General features: G+C 40.1%; 2 protein-coding genes across 3 annotated transcripts in view; one reads left to right on the forward strand and one right to left on the reverse strand.

The window, feature by feature from the left end:
- SEPTIN10 (septin 10) overlaps positions 1–22,680 on the reverse strand; it is a 58,896-nt gene extending 36,216 nt beyond the window's left edge. Inside the window, exon 1 of one of the 2 annotated variants that reach the window (XM_033125467.1) lies at positions 22,299–22,680. The gene's annotated coding sequence lies outside the window, so the exon portion shown is untranslated. The remainder of the gene's footprint in view (positions 1–22,298) is intronic. The other variant, XM_033125468.1, reaches the window with a different exon arrangement.
- A 132-nt stretch (positions 22,681–22,812) lies between these two features.
- On the forward strand, positions 22,813–25,437 carry SOWAHC (sosondowah ankyrin repeat domain family member C). The gene has a single exon (XM_033125358.1). The coding sequence runs from the start codon at positions 22,993–22,995 to the stop codon at positions 24,625–24,627; it is 1,635 nt and encodes a 544-aa protein (XP_032981249.1). The 5' UTR covers positions 22,813–22,992; the 3' UTR covers positions 24,628–25,437.
- The last annotated feature ends 282 nt before the right edge of the window (positions 25,438–25,719 follow it).

Genomic DNA, 25,719 nt, shown 5'->3' on the forward strand with positions numbered 1-25,719 from the left:
TTGAAGTACATTTTCTTATTTAATCCTAACCATAGATCTGAGCTCTGCATTCCTACAGCTTGCATGAGAAAATTGGGATTCTGCAAGTTTAAATAACTTACCCCAAATCATACCAGCCAGGAAGCTGTAGGTACAGCACTGATTTGACTGCAAAGCTGGTGTTCCTCCCGACTTGTAAACCAAATACACATTCATTGTGTTTGCAACAGTAAGGAACAGGCAAGAGAGGTTTAAAAGAAGTTATGGGAATTTTAAAGCAATGCTGCCTCAAAAGGCACTGCAATCCTACTTTGGAGTGCAGCACAAGATATGGAGGAAATGTGTGCCTTTACAAAGGAATATCTACATGGATGGAGTAAGAAACAAATGCAAACTGTGCCAGTGAGCACACAGCACACAATAAGTACCCTTCCTACCCTTGATTCCCTAGTATCTCAGCAGTTCTCCCCAGAGGCCACCAGACTCTTCTGCACCCTTCCAGAGATAGACCACGCATGTATTTAACCATATGTGAATATGCAGGTCTCCTGTTGATACACTAATAAATGGTAGCAGCCTACTGCTCTGTATTGTGTATTTTTCACTTAATCCATCACTGGTACCCAAATCTACCTCATTCTTTCTAGAGGACAGCATTCTGTTCTGTATACTACAGCATATGTGGATGTTCTATCTTTATTTAAGCAGTCCCCTGGTCTTTAATTACAATGAACTATGTATGCTGCAGTGAACAGCTCTGCCCATAGGTAGGAGGAAAGGCAGAACCTCACCACTGCAGCAGGGGAGTGGGCTTTCTGGCACCTCAAAACCGCTCTCCTGCCCCCCTGGGATCATGCATGCAATCCCACAGAGACACACAGGTATACTTCATGACTGGATTTTACAGAATGTTAACAGCAATCTTCCTCTGGCACTTTCTGGGTAATCTAAGCTTTTGAAGCCACCCTTGTTAAGTCACTACATATACAGTGTTTCCAAATCCTGAGTTGCTAACTGAACACAGTGTTGCAACATGAAATGACTCCTCAGTTGGAAGACGCTCTTATATAAAAGTAACTGTACTGGCTGTGTTCTCACAATTTAAAAAGTAAGAAATACATAATGATACAACACACATCAGAATTGGCCTAAGGTTTTGTTTTAACTGTACGTATATGTCACCTTACTCCCATCAGCCAGCCCCCTGCCATTCTAAGAAACCCGCTTTCCCCCAGTCTGTGTGGTACATAGTAGCAGATCACGCCCGTCTATCACACCAGGACAGAAAAGTGAGTGACAAGGAAAGAGCAGTGGTAGTTACAGAGATGTGGAGAAAGGGGAGGAGCTCATTAAAGGCCAGGGCAGTTTTCCAAGAAGACAATGACACTGCACTGAGTCAGGGAAGCCACAGAGCCTCTTCTACCTCCCCTCCCCCCCTCACCCTCTGGTAACCACCAAACCATTGTCTGTGTCTATGAGTTTTTGCTTCTTTGTTTGTCTTGTTCCTTTGTTGCTTTCAGTTTTATATCCCACATATGACTGAAGTCATATGCTTCTCAACTTTTTTTGTCTGACTAATTTCGGGGGTCCAATATATGGTGATGGAAGGAGAACGAACTCTGGGTGGTGAGCACACAGTGTGATACATAGATGACATAGTACAGAATCGTACACTCGAAACCTATGTAATTTTACTAACCCAATAAATTTATTTAAAACCCAATAAATTTATTTTAAAAAGAAAAGTGGTATAGCGTGTGATGAGGTGGCATTTAAGATATAAAACAACCCTGAGTGTCTTCAGAAGGGAGTCAGAATTTCATACCTGGAGAACGTAAATAGTGGTTATGAGTTTGGTAAGAAAAAAAGGGTTCACTGGTCTCCTGCTACAAAGTTACGAATGAGGTTGAGAAACAGATAAGGGCCAATGTAGAAGAGTAGCTGACTGGGGAAGTTTGAAGTGTCCATCGAAAGACTGACTTGTTGGTAAAGGTAAAGAAGAGCCACGGAAAACACTGCTTGGGATCCCTATTCAGAGCCTTGCATTGGAGAAACTGAGTAAGCGTAGAACAACCCAGCTCGTGTCACTTCCTAATGTAACATGCTACTGGTTCACATCGGTGTCGAAAGTGAGGCGCCACACATCTAATTAACTGATGGCCATATTATTTCCACTTATCAACTATAGAACTCTAGTAAAAATTAAATTTTAATTAAAAAAATTACAATAAGAAAGTAGTTTTCAGTTTTTAATACGTGATATCATATGACTAGATTTTTGAGAAATGCTGCTCAGTAAGCATTTGGTTGATACGTAAAATGTGCTTAGAAAAAAATAAGAGGTTTTGTACTCACTTATCGCTAAACTTTGACTAATAAAAACTAGGTTACATTTCTGTCATTTAAGTAAGTTCATATAAAGTATCTGCGTTTGTTTATTCATTTCCTTTGTTTCTGAACACCGGCCAAAAAGCCTTCTTAAAATCTCTGTGGATAAATGTTTTGATCAGGAAGTATGAATGAGTCACATGAAAGTATTATAAATAGTTGTTTTAAATATTTTCCACTGGTACTACTTTAGACTAAATTTCCAAAACAAGATTTAGAATGAAACAGTTTTTTAGTTATTAACAACACAATATTAAAGGTAAAATAATAAGGGGACAAAGTTGACCCAATCCCTCTAGTGGTAAAGCCTAAATTAAAAAAATCTGGAAGTGGAATTCCAGTCTACTCTATCACTGACCACCTACTTACTATGTGCAAATCACTGCGCTGGGTTCTGGGGTCTCAGGAGTAAGACGTGGCCCTTGATCTTACGAACTTACATCAGAGAAACGCAAACTCATAACAGGCAATCATAATCTCATTCCAAGGCACCAGGAAGACTAACAAAACCATAACTTACACTTGACTACACAGTCGGTTTGCTTTTTCTGTATTTTTTATTTTAAATACATATATACATCATAATACAGAAACATACGTATATTGAAATCTATACACCTATTGTCTAGAAGGAAAAAACTTATACAGTTCCTTTAATTCCTGGCAAAGTCTAATATATATATATATATATATATATATATATATATATATATATATACTTTTTTTTTTTTTTTTTTTAAAGAAATTGTAGTATATAATGAATCAGAAAAAAGTGCCAGAACATTCTGGGGTAGCTGGAGGAAGATCAGGTTCTCCACCTTCTTCAAAATTTCAGTTTGGGGAATACGGGCAACACAACTGAGGTGGCACAGAATTTGTCCTGGGGGCCCTTGGGAGACATGACCTTTTTCCTATCAGCCAGTTATGGGAAAACATTTGGTGACTCTTTCACACCAGGACCCCAGATGACGACTTTCCTTAACAACTTGGAAACATTCCTTAGAAACTGCCTTCTAGCTTCTCTCTAGGTAACAATGAGACTTGGCAGAACAGAATTCTGACTTGACTTTAAAATAGCTTCATTTCAACTTCATTTTCCCACAATTTCTATCTTCAGACATCTAACCCAAGAAATAAAATCAAAGTTTTCAAAGTCTTTCCTGGTGTTTCTTGGAGACTTTTAGGAGAGAGAGCGAGAGAGAGAATATATGAAGAAAGTAGTCAAAATAATTATCTGGGCCTATTGAATGGATTTTGAGAGAGCATGGTTCTTTGTTTTAAAACAATACTTCAAAAGATTCCACAGACTCATTCTTTAAAATCACTTAATTAAATCTTCACGTTAAGGAAATTTTAAAATAGTTAATAGTGCTGATGTAAAATTTTCCTAAAAATAAGTAGTAATATTACATTATTCAAATTATACAGAGGATGACTCCAGAAGTGAATGCTTCCAAGCAGGGAAAAAAGAATTCAATTAAAATCAACGGGAGTAGGGATGACAGAGGGCAAAGCCGCACCGGTCTCCTGTGGACGGGCCCAGCCTGGTCTCCCAGGACAGTCTGTCTAGGGCAGTTAAGGGTAGTCCAAGTCCCATCAATGTATCCATTTTATCTCAACTTTACCATCATCTCCAAAAAATACAAAAGCTAAATGATAACAAAATCTAATATTCATAGGATTAGAATTAGGATTCGGGTTCGAGTTAGAAGAAAAAAGTCTAATATTCAGCCTCAAAACATCATCAAAATGGGGAAATTCTTGATAGTGGCTCATGTAAAAAAGAGTTAGGGGTTTTAAGCTTACCTAAAGCTTACAGTGTTATATGGCTACTAAAATACAAATGTAATCTTCTTTTGAAATTACTTCCCCCCCCTTAATTAGAAAAGGAGTATTTCATGTTTATTATAGGAAAAAATACCATTTCTAATTGTGTAATTTTAATGACACTGCAATAAACGTCCCTCTTGTGGTAGCCAAAGACGGGCTCCACTCAGATCTGCCTAGGAGCAAGAACTTGTCCCTGGGCGACAAAGAACGCAGTCAGCCCACAGCCTTCAGCAGCTCAGGCTTCAGGAGCTGCCGGATGGACCCACACTCACTCTTCCAGGCCACCCCTCGCCAAGGACGCGCACAGTGAGCGGTCAGGGCTTGGCCCCTTCTGCCCTAAGCAGGAAACCCCAGTCAGTCCGAGTTCTCCACAGGGTTAGTCCAGATGGTTGCGAGGTTGCCAAGGCCGCTGAGGCTCTCTCTGCCAGCTCTGCTCCCGCATCTCTTCCTTTTCACACCTGCTAACAGCCGCATCAGGGCCTAAAGGCTTTTCCTCTCCAGTCCTGCTTCCTCCACAGGCATCACCTCCCAGCCCCCTCCACTCCTAATCTCTAACACTCCTCCCTCTTCAGCATCTGCTTCCTGGGGGACCCAAAGGGAAACACATGTATAAGCATCAGTTATTTTGTACATCTGATAATTTCATGAAATTCATAGAAGGCAATTACTGGTCAAAGGTATAAATATATTGCCCAACTGCACCTCAAAAAGGCTGTACCTGCTCACATTTCCAAAATTAGTATATAAAAATAAGGTGTCCATTTCATTATATAGTCATTAATACAGGGTATTAACAAATTTTAAGTGTTAATTTGATAGGCAAAAACTGACAAGTTAATTTGACTTCTGGTATTTTGAATATTTTGTTTCAGGTTACTGGCCTGAAAATTATATAACATATTTTCATAAATTATCAGTTTATGTTTTTCCCCCACTTGCCTATTAGGGTATTCCTTTTTTGTTTCTCTGAAAAGAGCTGTTGGCTATAACTCTATGCATGTCATCTGTATTGCAAATATCTTTTCCTGATTTGTCATTGATCTTTTCAATTTTCACAGAGTCCAACCTATCAATCTTTTCCTTTATAGTTTCTCCCTTAAAGGTAAAGCTTAGAAAATCTTTCCATACCCTGAGGTTTTAAAAGAAAAAATGCATCTAAATTTTTTCCAAGTTATTTTATGACTTCATGTCTTACACCGAAGTTTTTAAGCCTTTCAAAAATTACTTTCTAATACTTTATGAGTTAAGGAAATCTGACTTTCCCCCAATATTGCTAGCTTATTGTACCATCAAGGGCTAGTCAGGTGTACTCAGATATCTATAGTCAGTCTTATGGAAATGAATCTCTCAAGGGAAAAACTAGGACCCACGAATGGACTAGAGAGGCAGATTTAACACTAAGAAGAGAAATTACTGAAGGACTAGAACTGTCTGGCAAGAGTGGAATGGACAGCCCCGTGAAGGATTCAGCTGTTGGCCGGGGGAGGGGGAGGTGGTTCAAATAACTGACACAGTCATTGCAATGGGGCAAACTGTAGAGTCGATTCCTCCACTGAGTGGGAAGCAAAACTAATGCTCTTCTAAGGTCTCTTTCAACTCTAATTTCGTGACTGTACACCTCTGAGCAAGCAATGAGGAAGAGATATGTGATGTGATAGAGAAAGAAGACTGAGTCATGGAAACTACGTGTACAGACAAGGTGTATTAAGGAAAGACAACAAAATTGCACCTGGTTGATGTGGAAAGATTTCTCGGAACTAAATCTCAAGGCTCATTTAAATGAAAAATAGATGGTTTGCATTCCTGGGCGAAAGAACATATTCCATGCAGATTAGGTGATTAAAATGTCAATCATATTTGAGAAGTGATTTATTTAACCAAGGAAAAGCAAATGGGACAGGAGCTGAAGAAGGGGGAAGGCAGAAAAGACTCATTGGAAGGACTTAAAATTGACAAGGAACACTTGGGGGGAAAAAAGAATACTGAAGAATTAGTGTGAAGTCTATCAATATACACTGCTTTTCATGTATTCCTCAAATACACACAATGTTTATAAAAGACGTTACATTTTCAGGACAGAATAACAGACCCCAGCCACTGAGGATCAAGGTGAGTTAATATTCTTGCAACTTAAATTTTAGTACCAGTGAGAGACGTACATATGACTTATGGACAGGACACAGCAGTAGTTCGTGACATAATGAACCCTGCATGGTAAGAGAAAGCACTCCCAAGAAAAGGCTTGAGCTGACACTTGAAGGAGAAACAGGAATTTTCCTAGCCAATGAGAAAAGAAGGTAGGGGACTGAATGTATGTAAAAGCATGCAAGTATACTTGGTATGGTTGGGAAACTGCAGGAAGCTCATTATCGTTTAAACCTAAGGAGGCTTCAGTTCAAGTGCAAGGAGAACAGCAGAAGTGGTATGGCTGGAGTAGGCAACGGGACTGGGCATGCACTCAGCCTTAGAGAGACGCCATGAGCCCTTCCAGTGTCTTAAACTAAGGTAACCTGACAGATGTTACTGTGAAGCTAAATCAGCCCAGGTTTGACGCAACTTTGGAAATTCTGAGCTTAAGGTTCCTATGGGTACCTTGGATCCCTCGAGGAGTTTCCACCTGATCACCTGGCGCTTTAGTCAAGTGTGTAATGAATCTAGGGTAATTTTTACATCATTATTAAAAACAAATACAGTGGTAGTTCCCATTACTCTTGAAGTTTCCACTGATTCCATGGGCTTGAACTTTTCTAAATTGATAGCACTAAAAACCCCAACCCACCAAGTCAGCCAGGCTGACTTTTTAGACTGAACACAGTTAATGCCACATTATTGGTACAGGCTGCAGTTTAAAAGGTGTTATTCGACTTTTATAAGTTAGAATATATGTCAGATTCATTTTCATTTTGTAAGTCAGGTAAATCTTCAAAAGAAAGGAAAAAAATTGCATATACCAAGAGTCTATATGAAATATTGGCTATGAGGAATATTATTACAAAGATTAGAAGCAATAATTATGAAAATAAAGAGAAATGATACAGTGTGATATTAAGTAGCAAATGAAGAATGTAAGACTGTACTGACCATGGTTACAAGTACAAATTCTGCATACGAGCAAGCATACTCATATACGGAGCCTGATTCTTGGGTAAGTAGAATAAATATCTCCTTTTCTTCTTGATATCCATTAATATTATCACTTACATGAATTTAACAAAGACTAAAGTAGAAAAAAGAAAATGTCTTCCTCAAATATCTATAAACATGCCTTTATTCCACAGATCTGTACTGAGTGCTATTGAGTGCCTACTATGTTCCAGGAACTGTCTTAGGCACCGAGAATGCATAACTTAACAAAACAGAAAAGAATCCCTGCCATTATGAACACAGGCAAAAATCAAAGTAAAGCGTATGCTATGATATAACAGAGAATCATAAATGCAATAATGAAAAATAAGGAAGGATAGGAAATGTGGAGATGGCATGGGTGAGGGGTGCCATTTTTAACAGGTGGTGAGGGAAGGCCTAACTGATAGTTTAGCAAAGATCTAAGGGGTTAAGGGAGCAGAGCCCATGAAAGGGAAATCTGAAGGAAGGCCACTCCAGGCAGAGGGAACTACCGTGTTTCCCCGAAAAGAAGACCTAGCCGGACCATCAGTTCTAATGAGTCTTTTGGAGCAAAAATTAATATAAGACTCGGTCTTATTTTAACATAAGACCAGGTCTTATATAAGACCTGGTAATATAATATAATAAATATAATATAATGTAATCTAATCTAACGTAATGTAAATATATAATATAATATAATATAATATAATATAATATAATATAATATAATATAATATAATATAATACCGGGCCTTGGTTCTTTTGGCTTACTGTAAGGACTTGGCTGTGAAGCGTTTTTAGTATAAGAGGGACATGATTCCTCTTTGTAGTAAAAGGTTTGCTACAGCTACGGGTACTATGTCGAGAGTAAACTGAAGAATGGCAAGGCAGAAACAAGACTGGTTAAGAGACGATTGCTTTAATCCAGGAAAGAAATAACAGCAGAACGTTAGAGGTGGAAGAGGTAAGATGTGATCAAATTCTGAATCTACCTGAAGGCAGAACTTGCTGAGGTTCAATGTGGGATGTGAAGAGATATGGAGAATGGTTCCAAAGTTTTTGGTTTGAGCTATAAGGAGGAGGGAGCTTCCATTTATTGGAACTGGGAAGATTGCAGGAGGAGGAGGACTGAGGAAGACGAGGAGCTCTCTTTCAAACATGCTAAATTGGAGAAGCCTATTAGATATTGAAGTGAAGGTACTGAGTACATAATTATCTGGACTGGATGTGATAATTCTGAAGTCATCAATATATGGCTAATACTTAATGCTGTGAGATGAGATATCACCCAAGGATTGAAGGTATTTAGAAAAGAGAAAGGATCACAGAATTGAGCCCTGGGGGTACTTGAATATTTAAAGGTTGGAGAACTGAGGAGCAACCAGTCCATACGACTGAGAAGGAACAGTGAAAGAGGGCGAAAGAAATCCAGAAAAGTGTGGAGTCCTGGAAGACAGGAAAAGAAAGTGTTTTAGAGAGAAGAGAGTGTGCCATTCCGACTCCTTTACATAAGGAGTGTGGCTGCTTTCAGGACACAATGGCCGAGTTGCATAGTTGGGACAGAGACCAGCTGAAAATATTTACTATTTGATCCTTTAAAGAAAATGTTTGCCAACCTTTGATCTAGAAAAATGAGTGGGTGAATGAATGAGGAAAACACAGTACAATTTTTAGGCAGCATCTATTTTTAGGCAGCCTCTTGAGTTTAGTAGTCATGACGTTAAAAGTGAAACCACTCAGCATGATTTTCCTCTATCATATTTAGCTTTGAGGGTGCAAGAGCAGAGCCGGGGATAGTTTAATTTAAGTGGGTATTGGGTTTTGCCAGGGGAGAATGGTGGAGCAAGAGAGGGAACCGAGACATGCAAGGAAATGATTATAAATGTTACAGGGATTGACTTAAAAGCTGGGCAAATAAAGGAAAAGAGGGCATAAAGGGAGATGAGGGAAAGAGGAAAGGTAGTAGATCAACAGATTGGGTCAAAAAATTGTGGGACTTAGAGTACTGAGGGAGTAAACAGGAAAGATAGGAGGCGTGGTCAGGATGGAATGCCTGGAACTGAGATTGCAAAGGGTCACAGTTACTGGGTAATGGCAATGTCAAGAAGAGGCTAACGTAGGAGAGAGAACACAAGGGATTTTAGAAGAGAAGGTCAAAAACTGAAAGGCAGGGTCCTGAAAGGATAATTTGTGTGGATCCTGAAACCACCCAGAATTAAAACAGGTCTAAAGTTAGAGAATTACAAGGAGCCAGTAGCAACACCATCAAGCATAGGGGCAGAGGGGTTTCAGAGCTGACTCAGCACAAAGAAAGGTGGTGAGTATACGGTAGGATAACTAAGTGAGAGTCAAAACTGGGACTATTCAGGGAGGAGAGGAGAAGAATGATCTAGAAGTGGCAATCAGCTGTAAAGTAGTTAACTACCACGCCTCCAGGAAAGAGAGTGATGAGATCCAGAGAAGTCAAGGTGGTAGTAGGGGCAGGGTAGATTTTTCAACAAGGTGCACATGTAATTAAATGGACAAAGGATAGTCTTTTTAAAAAATGTGCTGCAACAACTGGACTCCATATGCAAAACAAAATGAACCTCAATTCATACTTTGCACCATACAAAAAGTAACTAAAAGTGAATCATAATTCTAAAACTTCCAGAAAGTATAAAAATCTTTGTGGCCTTAGGTTAGGCAAAGACTTCTTAGTTACAACACCTAAAGCATGATCCATAAAGAAAAAATGATGATTTGAATCTAAAAAACTATAAAATTTCCGCTCTTCAAAAATACTCTTAAAAGAATGAAAAAACAAGACACATACTTGGATAAAACACTCGTAAATCATTTATTTCATAAAAAGACATATAAGAAATATATATATTTTTAAAACTTGTATAACTCAATATTAGGCAATAATTCAATTTTTTTTAAATGGGGAAAGATTTGAACAGACACTTCATCAAGGACCTAGGGATGGCAAATAAGCACATGACGAGATGCTCAACATTAGTCATTAGGTAAATGCAAATTAAGTCATGAGACATCACTATACATGTATCAGAATGATTTTAAAAAACTGACCCCACTGGGAAGGACGCAGAGTAACAGGAAGTCTCAGTCATTACTGCTGGGAGTGCAAATTGGTACAAACATTTGGAAAACAGTTTGCCAGTTTAAGTTAAGCACACACATGCTCAACAATCCGACTGCTAGATACCAACCCAAGTGAAATAAAAAGTTATACTCACATAAAAACCTGTATGTGAATGTATACTGTAACTTTATTCAAGATTGTCAAAAACTGGAAACAGCTCAAATGTTCAATTGGAGAAAGGACGGACAAAGTTGTGACACATCCATACAATGAAATAAAGGCAACAGTAAAAAGAAACATGCAACAACATGGATAATTCTCAAAAGCATCATATTTAGCTAAAGCTAAAGAAGCCAGCTCAAAGGCGATGATAATTCCATAAATGTGAAATTCTGGCAAAGGCAAACAACAGGAATAGAAAATTGATCAGTGATTGTCAGAGATTAGGAGGACTACAGAGAAGCACAAAGGAGCTGCGGAGGGGAGTGATGGAATCGTTCTGTATGTATATTTGTGGCTGTGGTTACCCAGCTAGATACATTCACCAAACCTCATGGAACTTTATACTAAAAAAGAGTAAATTCCACTCTACATAAACTACACCTCAATAAAAAAAAAGTTAATTCATAAAGATGTAACACAATTTTCTACCTAAAAGTAAGTAATACAAGGGAAAGTAGTAGCTAACAAAAACTTAAGACTATCTGAGGATAAACAAAATGATTGAGACAATATATGTGTTGATTATTTTGTGAGCAGCAATACAAAAGAAAACACAGCAAAATATGCAAATGTAAAATGAGATTAAAATATTTTCTCCACCTTTTCAAATTACAATTCAGTATTAGGTTCTTTTGGCCCTAAGTTATGTGGAAACTGTAATTATAATTCTTTCTATACAACAGAATCTCTGTTACTAAATGACAAGCAGCCTATCTTCTCCCAAAACAGAGAGCCCCTAGAATTATCTGAATGACCCATGTCACAACAGAGAAGAGAATGTGTGACATCAGTATAAATGTATGGCTTAATGAGAAGACTGTTAGAATTAACTACTTATGGTGACAACAGATGCAAACTGCTGGTGGACTAAGTAACTGCCAAAGCCATGTATGAGGGCCTGGGGCAAGGAGATACAATGACAACATGAGCAAAACAAGAGACAGTTTGTTCATCAAAATTTGAGAAATATAATCCTCATTAAAAAAAAAAAAATCCGGAGATAACAGTACTCAGCTCAAGACATGGGAGACATATGCGTATGTGATAATGCAAGTACTGGAGTACTGGCCATAGTGAATGCACGTAAACATCGGCAGCATTCAGTTACTCCAGTGGGTATGTTCGAACCAGCGAAGGACAAATCCATATAAATATATAACTTGAATATGTTAATGTTTGCAAAGATCTTTAGAGATTGCTAGACCACTAAAAAAGTAAAAATATGTTCAAAGAAGTTAAAAATAATTACTAAAGTTCCCTTTAGTTTTAAAAATATATACAATAAAGAAAATTTAAAGTTATTTTTTTCATGATTGGTAAATACAATTGAAGGCATCTCATTGTTATTTTAAGGTTGAGTGCATACGAGTCTGAGATGAATCTTCTTCCTGCCTGAAATATCTAGCCAGTTCTTCTCTGCTAATCTATGGCCATCTCCTCCTTTAGTACTTAGCTCAATGTTGAGCTTTTGCAAAAAGTGTTCACTCCTTACATATTTTAAAGCTTAGTACATATCATAATCTCATAAATTGATGCCATGAAAAAACTGGAGCACAGACCACTTACAAAACATTTATGATATCCATCAATATACTCTCTACCTAATATTTTACTATTTAATATGACCTCTTTCTACACATACCATGCTGCTCCATAAAGATAGCCCACACAGAGTAGAATAAACTCAATCTGGTTCTTAAGAGAGGGAGAAGGAGGTCAGAGAAGATATCCCACAGCTCTCCCACCTTATCTTTGGCGGTATGATACTGGATGCCTGAAACAAGCTTGGAGGGGCTGGGGAACCCGGCAGACCTGGTAAGGACCTGCGGGACCCACTCATTCTCCTGGTCTCTTCCAACATCCACATCGCAAATGAAAATTGTCTCTTCTCCTTTCCCCCTAACCTTAACCTCTGCTTATTCCTCACCATGTATATCGTATTTTTTTCAACATATGGTATTATTTAATTAATATTTCGATTACATTACTCAGGTATAACATCCCAGAAAATAACCCCATGCCTCCTATATAATTTCTACTTCTGATAATAAACATTTCTGGAACACATCCTTTGTTAACTAAATGATTACTATGCAATCTCTACCACACTGCCATATACTTACTTCTATACCTGTCAGTTGTTTACACCGTCATATAGATCAGAGTATTTAAGATTCTCTAGATGGAAAAAGATTTGGGATAGCCTTAAATGGAATACGGCTGAAAGGTATATCTTTATCCCTCACCCCAACAGAAGTTTATAGCCTTAGCTCTACCATGTTCACATCGCACACGCTACCACTTCCCCTTACTTAAGTCTCCAAACATCTTCCCTTGTAACAGAAAGAAGTGAGGGTGAATTCTAAAGCCTGGGTTCATTTTCCTCAGCTTCTTTTCTCTCCAAGACTGCATTTCAAAACTCTTTCATATGCTCTGTTTGACTTTACCTTCCTTTTCTAGTCTCAACACCCAGTTCATTTTTTAAAATTTGCCCCAATAATTTATTCCATAATTTAAAATTTTCTAGTGTCTGAAAACATACAATTAAAGAAATCTGGAAATTCCAGAATTCCCAATATAGTAATTAATAGTTACTAAGAGAATTTGGTAACCATGTTTCTCAAAATAGGTGCTCCAGACACATGGTCTAAAGTATCATAGTACTTAGAAACTAACAAGCGTACAGCCTGGTGTAAGGTGGAGCTCCATTAAAACAAAAATGTAGACTAACAAATAGCTGCTGGATGCCTGGGAGAATTGATAATTCATGTATTTAACATTCAACAAGAATATGATTCAAGGTGAACACATTTTCCATATAAAAAATAATCAACACATGTCCTCAAAGATATAATCACGGCTGTGGAAGATACAAAGACTATTACGGTTGCTCTTCCAGAAGACAGATCATTTAATTGAGCGGGGAAACTGCAAGGCTCATTAAAATTTAATTGATGCAAAACGTTAAGGAACAATACAAAACACAAATTAGGAGGTATTGCAAGGTAGTATATGACTAATGGCAAATGAGCAGTATGACAGACTGCCAAGGGTTAGGATTCTCTGGGAAAGCTTCTGAGGTGGGACAGGAACTTGGTTTTTCATTATCCAATGATTACAGTATCTGGACCAGTGGGGGAGAAAAATGTCACTCCAGATGGAGAAATGGGAAGGCACTGAGGTGGTAACTAACTCTAGGACACTAAAGGAAAGAATTAAGAATCACAATTTCAAAACAGAAGTATAATAAAACAAATGACGGACACCTCTAAAAATTATTCTCACTGAAGGATAACTGAAAAAGAATCAGAAGAGTTCAGAACCATTGTAGCTGAAACAGGAAATGACAAATGCAGATAGGAATTTAAAAGTTTTCCTAAGGATAGTTTGAAGAAGGGGGAAATTATGAGCGTGTTTCTCAGGAGACAGGAAAAGGTAGTGAACATTATTTCAAGATCCATTATCACAGTTAACAGGAAGTAACGATATAGTCAAATCTCTTCAATCATAAAACTTCTGCAATTGCTAATAAGAACATACCGGAGATAGAGACAGAGACAATATGGCCAAGAGCAGATCGGACCATCATCACTAGCTGTGATTCCTTGAGCAAGATACTAAACCTCCCTGAGTCTTAATGTCCTCTTCTATTAAAAATAAAAAAGTCTGCAAATCCGTTAAGAATATCAAGTGAGATTTAACAACATACCAAAATTCGTGGGGAAATTCATACCACCTTGCTGAGAGGGAAATTCATACCACCAAGCGCATGCATTAGAAAGGAGGAAAAGTCTCAAATCAATGATCTAAGATCTCCCTTGGAGAACTTAGAAAAAGAAGAGCAAAATAAACCCAAAACAAGCAAAACAAAGGGAATAAAGATCAGAAATCAGTTATACTGAAAATAGAAAAACAATGCCATAAAAATAAATGAAATCTTACCATCTTCAACAACATAGGTGGACCTAGAGGGTATTATGCTAAGTGAAATAAGTCAGACTGTGAAGGACAAATACCATATGATCTCACTTATATGTGGAATCTAAAGAACAGAATAAATGAGCAAACAAAACAAACAGACTCATGGATACAGAGAACAAACTGATGGTTGCTAGATGGGAGCGGGGTTAGGGGACTGGGTGAGAAAGGTGAAGGGATTAGGAAGTACAAATTGGCAGTCACAAAATAGTCACCAGGATGTGAAATACAGCATGGGGAATATAATCAATAATGTTGTAGAAACTATGTATGGTCTCAGATGGGAACTAGACTTATGGCGGGGATCACTTTAAAAATTATAATATACAAATGCCTAACCACTGCACTGTACACCTGAAACTAACATAAAATAATACTGAATGTCAATTATTATATATATATATATATACACACACACATATATATACACATAGTCACAGGATATAAAGTATAGCATAGGGAATACAGACATCGGTATTGTAATAGCCATGTACGGTGTCAGATGGGTAGTTGACTTGTTGGGGTTATCACTTTGTGAGGGGGATAAATGTCTAATCATTATGCTGTTTTGTACACCTGAAACTAATTTTTTAAAAAAAGAAAATAGAAAAACAAAAGAAAAATCAACAAAACAGCTGGTTCCTCGACAATTTTGAAGGAAATTGACAAACTTCTAGCAAATTGACAAAGAAAAGTAGAAGGCACAAATTACATCAGGAATGAAACAGGGAGTATCACTACTGACCCTGCAGACATCAAAAGGATAGTAAGAGAATACTATGAACACTATACACACAAATTTGACAACTTGGAAGGAAGGAATTACAAAACCAATAACTACCACAACTCACCCCATATGAAATAATATAAATTGCCAGGCAGGTAACTATTAAGGAAATTTAAATTTATAATTTTAAAACTCCAATAAAGAAATCTCCAGGCCTAGATGGCTTTATAGAATTCTACCAAACATTTAAAGAAGAATTAACACCAATTCTACATGATCTCTTACAGAAAACAGAAGCGGAGGGAACACTTCCCATTAGTTTTAGGAAGCTAATATTATTACCCACACCAAAACAGACAAAGACAAAAAAGCCTCCAGACCAATATCCCCCGTGATCATGGTAAAGAGCATCTACAAGAAAACCTACAGCTGTGATGAAAGGCTGAATGCTTTCCCCCAACATGAGAACCAAGGCAAGGATGTCTGCTCTCACCATTCTCATTCCAACAATGCTAGCCAGCACAATAAGGCGGAAAGAAAAGGCATACAAATTTGAAAAGAAGAAATAAAACTGCCCCTATGTATAGATGACATGATTTTCTATGTGGAAAATCTCAATGACTCTACCAGGAATCCCAACTCCTAGAATAAATGAATTCATGAAGGTCAAAGAACACAAGATAAACATATGAAAATCAACTATTTTTATATATTAACAATGAATATGTGGTCAATGAAATTAAAAATATAATACCATCTACAATTGCTAAAATAAATAAAGTAGGTGTACAGTAGTCCCCCACTTATCCATGGTTGCAGTTCCCATAGACAACCACGGTTTGAAAATATTAAATGGAAAATTCCAGAAATAAACAATTCATAAGTTTTAAATTGTGTGCTGTTCTGAATAGCATTAGGAAGTCTCCCACCATCCCGTTCCATTCATCCTCCCTAGGATGTATATCATCCCTTTGTACAGCATACCCACACTGTATAAGCTAGCCACCTGTTATTCACGTAGCATCTGTTATAAGATTGACAGTAGTACAGTAATTGTGTTCAAGTAACCCTTATTTTACTTAATAAATGGCCCCAACACTCAAGAGTAATGATGCTGGCAATTTGGACATGCCAAAGAAAAGCCATGCTTCCTTTTTAAATGAAAAGGATGTATGTCTAGGAAAAAACTATCGATACATACATATACACATATACATACACATATATATATATATATGTGTATGTGTGTGTGTGTGTGTGTGTATATATATATATATATATATATATATATATGTATTTTAGTAACTACCCATAGTTTTAGGCATCCACTTGTGATCTTGGAATATATGCACCCAGGGATATGGAGGGGACTATTGTAAATCTAACAAAACATATGCAGGACTTGTAAGCTAAAAACTACATAATGCTAATGAAAGAAATCAAAGAAAATATAAAGAAATGGGGAGAAATACCACGTCTATAAGTTGGAACACTCAACACAGTAGAGTATTAATTCTCCCTAAATTGATATAGTTAATGTAATTCCTATCAAAATCCCAGCAAAATTCTTTGATATAGATGAGACTATTCTAAAATTTATAATGAAAGGCAAAGGAACTAGAATAGCCAAAAAACTTTTTTGAAAAATAAGAATAAGGTGAGAGGAATCAGTCTACTCTATTTCAAGCCTTATTACATAGCTACAGGAATCAAGACTGTGTGCTAATAGAAAACCCAGAAATAGATCTACACAAATATGCTCAACTGATTTTTGACAAAAGTGCAAAAACAATTCAATAGAGGAAAGCCTTTTCAATGAATGGTGCTGGAGCATCCACAGGCCAAAAAAAAAATGATCCTCAACCTAAACCTCACACCTTATACAAAAATTAACTCAAAATGGGTCATGGGCTTAAATGTAAAACATAGACTAGAAAACTTTTAGAAGAAAAAATAAGAGAAAACCTTTGGGATCTAGGGTTAGGCAAAGAATTCTTAGACTTAACACCAAAAGAAAAATCCACAGGAGGAAAAATAAATTTTAAATGGATTTTATCAAAGTTAAAAATTTTTATTCTGCAAAAGAATATTAAGATGAAAAACCTTCAGACTGAGAGAAAACATTTGCAAATCACATATCAAGAAAAGGTTAATATTTAGAATATATTTTAAAAAACCATTCTGAAACCAACAATTTAAAAAATCTAATTAGAAAATTGGCAAAAGAAATGAAGACACAGTTCACTGAAGAGAATATGCAGATGGCAAATAAGCACGTGAAAAGATATTTAACATCATTTGCCATTAAGGAAACTCAAGTTAAAACCACAATATATATCAGATTGTCTATATATAACTACATACTTATCACAATGTCTAAATAAAAAAACAGGAACATCAAATGCTGGTGAGAATGTGGAGAGCCTGATCTCTCATACAATGCTGGTAGGAATGGAAAACGTGCAGAAACTCGGGGAAACAGTTTAGCAGTTTCTTATCAAACTAAAGGCAACTGCCATGTAACCCAGCAACTGTACTACTGGGAGTTTAGCCTAGAGAAATGAAGACTTATGTTTTAGATATGTTCCATTACATGTAACTGTACGTGAATGTTTATAGCAGCTTTATTCAGAATAGCCCAACAACGGAAACAAGCTAGATGTCCTTCAAACAAAGTGTGGTACATCCCTACCATGGACTACTACTAACAATTAAAAGGAACAAACTAATGACATAAGCAACAACCTGGATGAGTCACCAAAGAATTTTCCTGAGTGAAAAAAAATCCAATCCCAAAAGGTTAAGTACTGTGTGATTCCATTATATAACAGTCATGAAATGACAAAATTATAGAAAGAAAAAACAGATCACTGGTTGTTGCGAGTTAAGGAAGAGGTGGGGGTGGCAAGGAAGTGGGTGTGGTTATGAAAGGGCAACCTAGGGGATCCTTATGGTGACATGGTGACGGAAAGTTCTCCATCTTCACAGTGTCAACATCAGTGTCCTGGTTGTGGCATTGTCCTATGGTTTTGCAAATGTTATTACTGAAGGAAGAGTACAGGAATCTCTATTGCATGTGAATCTACAATTACCTCAAAATAAAAAACTTTAGTTAGAAAATAAGTAAAGGTTAGCCTTATTACTATATTGCAAAATAAGTACAGCAATTGACAAGAAATCCAACACCGATTAAAGAAGTGCTTTCTTTAGCCCAAGTTTAATTCTGAAGATTACTATAAACTAAAGTGGATAAAATACATTTTCCTCACCCACACATGCACACAAACAGCAACTGCAACAAGGCCGTCTGGAAAGAAAAATGAGAGTTCTCTAAATACACCACAGAGTGGAAAGAGACCTGTTTTAAGTCATGGAGAAAAATCCTTGTCTAGGTTCTATCAAAGAAACTGGTTGTGTAACTTCCGACACATCACCTAACCTCTCAGGCTACAATGTGAACTCTGCTCCTATAATCTAAACTTCCAATTCAGTAGATTGCTTAGATCAGCAGTTCTCAAACTTTTTGTCTCAGGCTCCCAAAAAGCTTTAGTTTGCATGGATTACAACCATTGATATTTAAGTATTAAAATTAAAACGGAAAAACTTAAAAAGACAAGTATACACAGGGACACATTCCATTAGCCCTCAGGAGGGTGAGGTCACTACATCATGCAGCCTCCGGAAAACTCAACGTACACTCATAAGAGAATGAGTGTGAAAAAGGCAAAAAGCAGTGTGGTATTGTTAGGAATATAATTGTGACCATACTTTGAGAACGACTGGCTTACTATCAAATGAGATAAATAGATAAAAATTATTTGAAAGGTAAAAAACACCAGACAAATCAGTCACACATGTTCTTTTAATGTACAAGGGTGCCGAGGCAAAAGTAAAAGGGCGAAGGCCCTTAAATCCTAATGGAGGAAAACTTGGATAACCACACAGTTGGGTAAAATGAGGAAGCAAACCAGGGCTCCAGAGAGTAAAGAGTAAGGGAAATGGGAAGTCCTAGCCACAGCAATCAAACAAGAAATAAAAGGCATCCAAATTGAAAAGTAAGAAGTAGGGGTGAACGGGTGGCTCAGTTCCTTAGACCGTGAGCTCTGGGCAACGGGGCTGCTGTTTCATTCCCACATGGGCCAGCGAGCTGCGCCCTCTGCAACTAGAATGAAGTCAACGTGCTGTCGCTCAGCTCCCAGGTGGCCAGATGGCTCAGTTAGTTGGAATGCAGGCTCTCAACCACAAGGATGCCCAGTTTGACTCCAGCAAGGGATGGTGGGATGGTCCCCCCTCCCCCCGCCACAACTAACAACGGCAACTGGACCTGAAGCTGAGCTGCGCCCTCCACAACTAAGATTGAAAGGACAACAACTTGACTTGGAAAAACGTCCCGGAAGTACACACTGTTCCCCAATAAAGTCCTGTTCCCCTTCCCCAATTAAAAAAAAAAAAAAAGTCAAAGAAAAGGAAGAAGTAAAACTGTCATTATTTGCAGATGACACCAAAAAACTATTAGAACTGACAAATGAATTCAGTAAAGTAGGATACAAAATTAATATTCACAAATCAGTTTCATTTTTATACACCAATAACGAATTATCAGAAAGAGAAATTAAGAAAACAATCCCATTTACAATTGCATCCAAAAATAATAATAAAATATGTAGGAATAAATTTAACCAAGAAAGTAAAAGACCTGTACTCAGAAAATTATAAGACACTGAAGAAAGAAATTGAAGAAGATATAAAGAAATGGAAGCATATACTGTGCTCATGGATAGGAAGAACTAATATTGTTAAATGTTCATATTAGTCAAAGCAATCTATAGATTCAATGCAATCCCTATCAAAATACCAACGGCATTTTTCACAAAACTAGAACAAATAATTCTAAAATTTATATGGAACCAAAAAAGACCCCGAATAGCCACAGCAATCTTGAGAACAAAGTGGGAGGTATCACGCTACCAGATATCAAACTATATACTACAAGAGTAATCAAAACAGCAATGGTACTGGCATAAAAACAGATACATAGATCAATGGAATAGATTAGAGAGCCCAGAAATAAACCCATGCCTAAATGGTCAATTAATTTATGACAAAGGAGGCAAAAATATAGAGTGTCTTCAATAAATGGTGTTTGGGAAACTGGACAGATGCACGCAAAAAAATGCAACTAGACAACATTTTACATCATATACAAGAATAAACCCAAAATAGATTAAAGACTTAAATATGAGACTTAAAATCATAGAAGAAAGCACAGGCAATAAACTCTCTGACACTGCTTTCAGTAATTTTTCCTCTGATATACCTCTTTGGGCACGGGAAACAAGAAAAAATAAACAAATAGGGCTTCATCAAACTAAAAAGTTTTTGTATAGCAAAGGAAACCATCAACAAAGTGAAAAGACAACTGGGAGAAGATATTTGCTAATGATACCTATAAGGGATTAATGATACATATAAGGGATTAATATCTAAAATTTATAAAGAACCCATATGACTTAACACCAAAAACAAAACAAAAACCAGTCAAATTAAAAAATGGGCAGAGGACCTGAACAGACATTTCACCAAAAAGGACATATAGATGGCCAATAGACATATGAAAAGATGCTCAACATCACTAATCATCAGAGAAATGCAAACTAAAACCACAATGAGCTATCACCTCACACCTGTCAGAATGGCCAGCATCAACAAATAAGTGTTGGTGAGGATGTGGAGAAAAAGGAAACCTTGTGTACTGTTGGTGGGACTGCAAATTGGTGCAGCCACTATGGAAACCGGTGTGGAGATTCTTCAAAAAATTTAAAATAGAACTACCTAATGACCCAACAATCCCACTTCTGGGTATTTATCCAAAGAAATCCAAAACACTAATTTGAAAAGATATATTCACCCCTGTGTGCACTGCAGTATTATTCACAATACCCAAGGTATGGAAGCAACCTAAGTGCCCATCAATAGACGAATGGATTTAAAAAAAAGATGTGGTACATTTATACAATAGAACATGATTCAGCCATAAAGAATGAAATCTTACCATTTGCAACAACATAAATGGACCTAGAGGGTATTATGCTCAGTGAAATAAGTCAGAGAAAGACAAACACCGCATGATTTCACCTATAAGTGGAATCTAAAGAACAAAAGAAATGAACCAACAGAAACATACTCATAGATACAGAGAAGAAACTGATGGCTGCCAGATGGGAGGGGAGGAGGGTTAGACTGGGTGAAAAAGGATTAAGTACAAGTTGATAGTTACAAAATAGTCACAGAGATGTAAAGTACAGCATAGGGAATACAGTCAACAATATTGTAATAATTATGGTATCAGGCGGATACTAGACTGATGCGGGGGCCTCGCTCTGTAAATTATATAAATGTCTAACCACTATGCTATACACCTAAAACTAATATGAAACAATATTGAACATCAATGGTAATTTAAAAATAAAAATTAATTTAGAAAGTGAGGGAAATGTATACAACTCTAAGTGACCACTGCTATTACATTAATCTGCCCTGTGCATTCAAAATCCTTATAAAAATGACGGACCCGCAATCATTGTTTCAGATTAATTTTTGGCAAAGACGGGGAAGCCACGCCAACTTCCAGCCACTCTTGCATGGCGCGCTGAGGGAGCAGTGAGGGGCGCGCCCTGCGCTCCTGGTTCCAGGCAGCACCGTAACACGCCTCCCCCAGGCTGCAGCAAAAGAAACTGGAGCCCTCTTCCCTGCCAAGTGGGGATGGCCCGCCGAGACAGCCCAAGAGGACCGGGAGTCGCGGAGGGGCGCAGGTCACTATCACCGCCTGGACCGGACGCAGCCGGGCGCTCCCAGCTCTGAGCTCCTGGCTGAGGAAGTTACGTTGGGACCCTGGAAAGGGGGGGCGGGGGTCCTGGGAGTCAGGCCCTGGTGGTGGGGAGGGCGGCGGAGGGGGCGTGAGGCGTCGGCCGGACTCACCAGGTGCCGGGGAACCTCAGAGGTCAGGGTCCCGAGCCGGCGCTGAGACAAGCGGGCTGCGGTCCAGCGAAGCGGCAGTCTCAGCCCTGGCCCCCGAGCAGCGCGTCCCAACGGCGGAGGGAGCTAAGGGGGCCGAGGAGGGCTTAATGCGCGGGGCCGGCCTCCGCTGGCGGTCCGGGAAAGGGGAGGGGCCGAGCCTAGTGGCCTGTGACGCACGGACGCGGTGCGAGCCTCTCACAGGAATGCCCCTCCACGTTTTATAGGTCAAGTCAATGCAGGGGGAAGGTGACTGCAGGAGACTGGGGACATGAGAGAGAAGTTGCGAAGAAATAAGGGCAGTACTCCTCAGCCAGCCTGCGGCGGCTGGCGGTAACAGCGATTGAAGACCGCGCGAAGGCCGGAAGTGGGCGGGGCATGGGGGTGGAGCAAGCCTTGTTGGCGCGCAGTCTGCAGGAGCAGAGATTGCGGCCAGCGCGGGGACCGGAAGTGGGCGGGACGGGGGCGGGGCCGACGGGGCGTGTTCGCGCTGGGCGCGGCCCCACTGAAGCGGTGGCGGAGGCTCTGGCTGCTGGCGCGAGGCTCAGATCCTGACTGTCTTGCTGGAGTCCAAGTTCGTCAGAAGCCCGCACCTTGGAGCGGGCCGCGATGGGGCCGGGTTGAGCCTCCCGCCGCCAAACAAGCAGCGTGGCCACGGATGGAGGGGCCGGCGGAGCTCAGCCCCGAGGCGGTGCTACGTTTCCTCTCGGAGCGCGGGGGTCGGGCCCGGCACGCCGAGCTAGTGCAGCACTTTAGGGGCGCCCTGGGCGGTGAGCCCGAGCAACGCGCCGCTGCCCGCGCCCGCTTCAAGGAGCTGGTCAACGCCGTAGCCACGGTGCGCACCGACCCTGCCGACGGCTCCAAGTACGTACATCTCAAGAGGCGGTTCTGCGAGGGCCCACTGCCCCCCGAGGCCGCGCCGCCCCGGGACCTGCCCCGCATCTCGGTGACCGCAGAGCCAGAGCCCTGCGGCGGCGACCCCGAGGCGCCCGATGACCCGGCCAAGAGCCGGGAGAGCGGCCTGTGCCCCGAGGCGGTGTCCATCGTGGCGCCCCCAGGGCCGGGCTGCGAGCTGGGCGATGGGGAGTCCCCCGCCGCCGCGATCGGGCCGCCAAGCCTGGCCAGAGACAGTCAGAGAGGGCCGCCTCTGAGCGGCGGGGCCCGGAGGAAGAACTCGCTGCGCGTCGCAGTCGGGGCATCGGCCGCGGAGCCCAGCGAGGACCTGGAACCCCCGCCCCACGGCTGCGAGGAGGTGGACGGCGGCAGCTCCCCTGGGGGGGCCACCACCCCACGGTCTACTCGCCAGAATCTCCTGGACCTTGTGATGGGCAGCTCCCCGCAGCTGAAGAGGAGCGTCTGTCCTGGGGGCAGCAGCCCTGGGTTCTCTGGGGGAGGACGCGGCAGAGGCGGGGGCGACTCGGACAGCGCATCTGTTGCTTCGTCGTCGGCAGAGGAGGAGAGCAGCAGTGGGAGCTCGGTGACGCTAGACCCTCTGGAGCACGCTTGGATGCTCACAGCCTCCGAGGGCAAGTGGGACAGCCTAGAAGCGTTGCTCACTTGTGAGCCTGGCCTGCTGGCTAAGCGGGACTTCATCACCGGCTTCACCTGCCTGCACTGGGCCGCCAAGCACGGCAAGCAAGAGCTCCTGGCCATGTTGGTGAACTTCGCCAACAAACACCAGCTGCCAGTGAACATCAACGCCCGGACCAGCGGAGGCTACACCGCCCTTCACTTGGCAGCCATGCATGGGCACGTGGAGGTGGTGAAGTTGCTGGTGGGGGCCTACGATGCAGACGTGGACATCAGGGACTACAGTGGGAAAAAGGCCTCGCAGTACCTGAATCAGAGCATCGCCGAGGAGATCAAGAACCTGGTGGGAGCCATGGATGAGGACGACGCAGAGAGCGCTACCGGCAGCGGGGGTGGGCGCTGGAGGCTGTCAAAGGTGCTCCCTTCGCACCTCATCACCTACAAATTCTCCCACATCCCGGAGGATGGAGGGGATCATCATCACCACCACCACCACCACCACCACCACCACCACTTGGCTGACGGATGGGCTGGAGGCAAAGCAAAGGACCCAGGTCGCAAAGCCCCAGGCAGCTCTAGTGGGCGAGTAAAACCCAGACTCAACAAAATCCGCTTCCGAACCCAGATCATCCACACCACACCCTCTTTCAGAGACCGGGAGCAGCCACTGGAGGAGGGGGAGGAGGAAGAAGAAGAGGACCGGTCTCTTAAAGGCCAGTCATCCTCATTCAAATTGAGACCAAAGTCCAATGTATTTGGGTAAAAATAATTTCTTCTAGAAAATTCTAAGGTTAATTTGCCTTCCGAGATAGAATACTAGATGTCGGCAAGAAAGTGAGACCAGAAGAAATTTAGGCTAAATTCCCCATTCTTAATTGGGGGGTTGGAATGGGTGGGCAGAAATTCCCCCTAGCATTCTGGGTGAGGTGGATTTCCGAGTGATTCATCAAACCTTGCCCTAGGCTTCTTTTCCCCATGCTATCCTTCTACCCTGGGGTCCCTTTTTCTAAGGACTAGAAATGTGTCTAAATTGGGGGTACAGAATTGATGGTTTGAAGGTTCATTTGATGTAACTATTACTGGATGCCATGCAAAGTAAGGAATATTGCACTTTTATGTATCTGTTTTTTAAAGTGGTTACTCTTCCAAGAGCAACAACAAATGTAGTGAAACTGGTACTAGTATTTGTAAGTGAACAAAACTACGTTCTGTCCTATTTTTTTATTGTTAATTGTATTTGGTTTTTAAGATACTACTGAAGGGCAGGTCAGAATTGAAATGCAAAAGCACTAATTAGAGAATAATGTGAATAAAAATGGGAATCCTGTTGGTATCCTATTTGTATTGTAAGTAGTGTTCAACTATTTTTTAAAAAAGCAATTTCAGCTCTAATCACTGAACTAAAGAAATAGGCAACATTCACTAATTGAGTTTCCTCTTAACTATCTCTAAAACCACTGCACTCAGTATTAAGGTACATTATTAATAACTACAAAAATTTCTTAATTAAACGCTTTTAACAACCTGTGGTACTTTTAAGTAAAATATTGCTTCTGGTACTGATTCTCACTAACTTGTTATTCTATTTTAACTTGCTATTATTCTTGCTTGTTATTCTAACTTGCTATTCTAAAAGTCTATATTTGCTAAAGTTTTTATTCTGGGGTTATATAGCAATTGGTTTTATTTGACATGATCCTATTTGATGGTGCTTAGAGTTGAATTGCCTACAGAAACTTTTTGGTTTAGATGTTTAGCAAATATTGGCATAAATCTTAGTGAGTCTATGCTTCTATGAAGTAATTACTGAATCAACTTAATGACTGTCATGTAAGGTACACTTTTTGTTTTCCTA

This window comes from Rhinolophus ferrumequinum, chromosome 13 (genome assembly GCF_004115265.2).
Source record: "Rhinolophus ferrumequinum isolate MPI-CBG mRhiFer1 chromosome 13, mRhiFer1_v1.p, whole genome shotgun sequence".
In the NCBI taxonomy this organism is placed as follows: domain Eukaryota; kingdom Metazoa; phylum Chordata; class Mammalia; order Chiroptera; family Rhinolophidae; genus Rhinolophus; species Rhinolophus ferrumequinum.